This window comes from Lonchura striata, chromosome 5 (assembly GCF_050655825.1).
Source record: "Lonchura striata isolate lonStrDom1 chromosome 5, ASM5065582v1, whole genome shotgun sequence".
Lineage (NCBI taxonomy): Eukaryota > Metazoa > Chordata > Aves > Passeriformes > Estrildidae > Lonchura > Lonchura striata.
Window position 1 is genome coordinate 57,428,612 of NC_140707.1, and position 5,495 is coordinate 57,434,106.

A 5,495-nucleotide genomic window follows, 5' to 3' on the forward strand; every position below is an offset into this window, starting at 1 on the left:
GCAATAATATTGCAAATTTTACAAACTTTGCAAACATATACAAAATTTACAAACTTTGTATTTAGATTTAATTAGGTTTTTTTTCCTATTCATAAGGTGTACCTTCCAACATTCAAAAGGAAGCACTCTAGATGGCACTGTCTTGGTAATCTCAACAGAGGACAAAGATTGACAGAATAAGTATTATATAGGACAAGCTCTGTTTTGTAAAGATGTCTGACAAAATGCCTCAGAGCTTTATCTGCTGCTGTTAGTTTCAACTCCTATCCCTGATTTTAGGTTGTTGATGCAAGAATTTGATCTCTCCAGCTACTTACATAACATCACAACCTTATTCCTTTAGTAGAAATACCCTAATCTCTTCAAATATCTCCCACAGCAGCTCAAAGTATATTATTCATATGCTGGAGTTTGGAATGTTCTGCCAGCTGAGAATTTGAATCTATTCAGCAAAATGTAGCTTGTATCAAACATTCTCTGAATATTCAAATATACTATGAAATGTCATTAATAAAAAATACCACAGGCTTGTGAAAAAGAAGAAAAGCAGCTATTCAGATTCACGGTCTCAGTGCTGTGAACTTTATCTAAAGAGATTTCTGCATAGAAAATGGTTTAACAAGTCAGAGGCTTCAAATGACAATGAAGGGATCTTCTCTGATCTCCCATGGCATTCATGTAAGTGGATATTTTGCTTTGGAGAATTAACTGGGTAGCTATAAGAATGTAATTGTTTCTTACATTGCCTGTTTCCTAGTTAACATTTCTTGTTTTACTTACCACATTAATTTTTTGTGTCTGTTATTTTAATTGGGTAACAATTTCTTGGGTTGGATGTTGGCTTTTTCAATGTGTTTCTGCCAAATGTAGTTTAACTTAGCCACTGTGGCCTTTGTGTTTTGTCTCCCATTACTGATAGCAACGTGTTGCTACTGATGAGGATAATTTTGTTTTCTGGTGGGGCTGTCTTCAGCTTTACTTTATGGTCAGGAGGAATTTGGAGGCATATGACTAGTTCCAGAAAAAATGCAAATATTGTACAGAATTAGGGTGGAGTACTTGAATAACCTTATATGCTAGAATACCAGAAAGATCAAGTTTTCAGCCTACAGAAATTCTTTATATAGTGTGCTCCGTGGCAAGAAGCACTGTGTCAGTAGGTGGAGAGGGGAAATGTTAGAACATTTGTTACATGCTGATTAATTGCTGTCAAGTGTTGCATTCAAAACGAGATCTGTATTTTTTAAAAAATCTGATCTGGTAGTTTGACCACAGACAAAGCATGAGCAATGCCTGCAATTGTATGAGTACTGACATCCTAAAAACTCAGGGAGTGAGGAGCAGCCTTGAGGAATTCACAGAGTAAGAAGACATGAAAGCTGAGTTTAGAAGGGACTGATTTTCCACATAAGTCTGAAATAAAAGATTAAGAAATGTTACTGGAACCACATATTATTTTTTTTAGCTGTCATACAATTGACATAGCTATATGCTATTTATATAGGAGCTAATTAAAAGCTTTCCAAATTACTGCCTGAAAAAATGGGGTCACACATTTTCCTTTCATACGAAAGATTTTTAGCACCGAAGACTGACGTCTCCTGCATATTTCATGAATGTAGTTTCAGAAAACAATGTAGTCAGTGGGAACTTGCAGAGAAGATCCAGCAGAACTATTTTTCCTTTGCCTGGAAAGAAACTGGGCCTTTAAAAGAGGATTCATCTTGCCTATTTTCAGACATCTATATTTGAGATGTCTGCCTTGGGGTGAGATGAACTGAATGTGTGAAGGGAGTGTTTCTTTCTGCTGACTTTAAAAGCATACATGGCTCATGTATGGATGGCTGCGTTTGCACAGGTGAATTTCACTCTGGAGAGCTACAGTAAAGTACAGTTCTCTGGCAATATGTGGAAGAAGAAGAAAACAGATGGGACAGGAGACTTTTCAGTGGGGTGTTCTTTTCCTTCCAATGTCACCCAAATGGGATCCATCCACAGCAATAGATCTACTAATTGTGCAGCCATCCTGGTGACAGGACTCCCACAAAGACAGGAAAATCAAAGCAGAGTTGTTAGAAAAAGGCCTGAACAATGGATATAATTCAGTTAAAGAAGCTGTTGATTATTTTCATGGGACAAGAATTAATCTCAGCTTTTTTAAAGAATGTTAAGAGTAAAAATTTTGAGTATAAGAAAAATCAGAACATTGTGTGTGATTCTTAAAAAGCAGTAGAATTTCCATATTTTTATATGAGGATAGAAGCACCAGGACTATATCAATACTTGTTTGAAAAGTACAACCAATAAAGAGATTTTTGAAAGCACCATTAACTCCCAATGGTGAAATAAATGGGAGCAGATTATTAAAGCAGATAAAAAAGAGTAGCTGTTCCATAGCAAATCCTTTTATGTAAGCTATGTGTCACTCAGTTACGCCCTACTTGACTGGATAGACTTAAGGAATCAAATAAGAATTGCTGCTGAGAAATAAGTTTCCATTTCACTTAAAGAAGAAATTTGCTACAGACACATGAGATATTTATGCAGTTACTAAAAGTGTTACATTTACCAGTTTTCAGGCCTTGAAGTGTAAATTATAAATATTGTAATTTCTCTTCTGTAACACATACTATGCATTAGAGCACAGTCATATTTCAAAGTCAAATGTGATACATCACAGTGAGGACTTGGAGCTCTTCTCTGTTGTTTCACAGACATGGTCAGGGATTTTTCTGTAAAATCTTCAAATTGAAAAAGAACCCATTCAACAGATGAAAGAGAAATTTTAATTTCCAACTAAATATTAATAATAATTAATTAATAATTATAAATAATAAATAATTTTAATTTGTTTTTTAATATCTTGGTAAGAGACTAGAGGTACTATCCAGCTTTTATGTAAACTACTAGTTTATATGTTACCCTCATATCCAGGTATCTAAATGATATCTGACAACTTTATGTCCCAAATATCGGGCTGCCCAGAATTTTCCTGATATTGCACAGATCCCACTGATTTTACTAAAAACCCTAAGACAAACATACAGTAAAATATGGGGTTGGGCTTTGTGTGCTGCAGCATGTTAGTCCTTGATGGGCAGTGCAGGCAGGCCTACTTCTGCCCAAATCGTTATGTATGTTTTTGCTTGTCTTTCTGCAATGATTGTTATTTCCATTCTGTTTTTTAAATTAAAGCTTGTAGCAAGCCGAAGTTTTCTATGCTTGCTTTATCGTAGAATTGTTGGCTGACTTCTCAGGTTGATTTGGGTTTAATTTTCCATCTTCTTTCTTTCTTTGTGCTGATGTATTTGTGGTAACACATTGCATGGAACACTCATGTAAGGCCTTCCATAAGCAAAGTTCACTGTCTTGATTATGTCTACAGTTCACAACCACTTGATAATTTTGATTTCTTTTGCGTGCATGCAATGTACAGTGTACATTACACTATAAACTTAGAGGTTGCCATGTCATAGATGATGCTTTCAGCTATTTCATTCACAGTCTTCTGTTTTTAGGTGCTGTGGATGAAAAAGTATAAACCATCTCATATGGAGCTGTGAACTATCACAGCAACTGTGGGGAAGAAACCAGTTGTTTTCTAAAGGGATTGTCAGTTATATGCTGTGTTCATACTCATTTTGTCTTTTCCCCTTTTATAAAGGTGTTAGAGATGGAGGAAATTAATTAGGAATGGGCAAAGTAAAAGATGCTGTGAAGAAGCACATAAAAAATGGAGATGTTATAGCTTGGGATGTTGAAGCTGATTTTACTGTTGTAGCTGGTAAGGGATTTTTGGTGGGGTGGGAGAGTAGCTGGTGTTTAAGAATAGAACTCACAGGGAAACATTTGCCTTTCCAAATAATTTTTATTGGCCCTTTCCAAGTCATCCTCAGCAAACTGATCTATCTCTGTATTATGTACCTTTTCTGAAGAGTTAAGCACATGTTGCTTCAGAAGAACTAACTCAAAATTGAGAATGTTCCATGAACAAATTGCACTTAATTTGAAATAGTTTGGCAAATCATGTGTATTTTTGAATAATCACATGTTACATAAAATCATAGAACCATAGAGTCCTAGAATTATTTGAGTTGGAAGGGGCCTTGAAGATCATCTGGCTCCTAGTCCTCCTGCCATGGGCAGGAAACCTTTCACTAGACCAGGTAACAAATATTAATAAGGAAGACTGCAGAAGTGATCTGTGTGAGATTTAAAATGTCTGTGCACATACAGATTTTCAGTATAATTGATAAACTTCTCTTTAGAGTGTGCCCCTCTCAGGCATAAATTAGTCATATTGCCCCTTTACAAAGAGGTAAGTTATTTCAATAATCACTCAAGGACAAATATATGTTCTTAACGTTCTTGCTGTTCAGCAAAAGGTGAACGTTATAGTTAAAATTCTGCTTTTCACCAGCGTGAAATAAAATTCACAGTGAGAAAGAATGTTCAGCACGGACCAACCTGTGAACTGGCCGGTCCGTACTGTCCTTGGGCTCAGGTTTCTGTGTCCCTAACCCGGGTGTCTGTGACACGCTCTGACATTGGTGCAGCCTGGTTTCATGGTGCCCCTCTTTGCAGGGGTCTCTAACTGGGGTGGCTACGCCATCGCCTGCGCTCTGCACGTGCTGCGCTGCTGCGACGCCCGCGGCCGCCCCTGCGCAGAGCGGGCGGCCCACGCGCGCCCAGCCGCAGGCCCTGGCTGCCCGCGCTCCCGGCCGTCCCCAGGGTAACTCCTGGCCAGGGCGGGCACTTGCTCGTGGCGGGGAGATGGAAGTGGCCAGCAGCTGCTGCAGCCTGCCTGGGCCGGTTCATACCTCACCTTCTCAAGGTCTCTGGGCACCTCTGGGGATTGCTTGTGAAGGAGCAGCCACGCTGTCCTTACACTGTTTTCCACAAAGGATTCGAGACATTGCAAATAAAAATTCTCCATGTCTTGTAGCTTCAAGCAGAAGACAGTGCTACAATTTTATGGGCAATGCAAGAAATCCTTAGATTGACATACAGTGATTAAAATTCCCTGTTTGCTTCCTTAGTATTATTTGTGATTTGATAACCCTCTGTTGTAGTGTCCTTTAGATGTCTGCTTCCAAAATCAAAAGTTACATTTCTTATGCGGTGGCCACTCCATACTTCTGATCTTTGTACATTACTTCTGATCCTACCTTTTTTCTAGTTTGCTGGAACCTTTCTACAATTAGTTTTGAATCTTTCTAAATTAAAGTTGGAGAAAAACTTGTTCATGAATATTTTTAAATGTGTTTTGACTAATGCAGCTCTGTACAGTGTGATATTCTGGGAATGCAAAGGTTTCAGACTGAGAAAAAGTAAAATAACTGAGAGGGGTGAGAAATGACGCTGATCTGTGCTCATCCTGCTAAGCACGTGCCTCTATTTTTAACTTGACAGTGGTTAAGAAAAATCTGTCTATACACACACACACACACACCCCTAATGATTAAATAAGATTTGTTCCACAACTTCGCAATAAA

The 5,495-nt window shown here is 38.1% G+C and overlaps 1 protein-coding gene across 1 annotated transcript in view; it reads left to right on the top strand.

The window, feature by feature from the left end:
* The window catches only part of DGLUCY (D-glutamate cyclase), a 36,272-nt gene that overhangs the window by 20,817 nt on the left and 9,960 nt on the right, over positions 1–5,495 (top strand). The window contains 3 exon segments of the mRNA XM_077783986.2: positions 3,665–3,784; positions 4,585–4,656; positions 4,659–4,732. Coding sequence (XP_077640112.2) covers positions 3,665–3,784; positions 4,585–4,656; positions 4,659–4,732 — 266 coding nt within the window.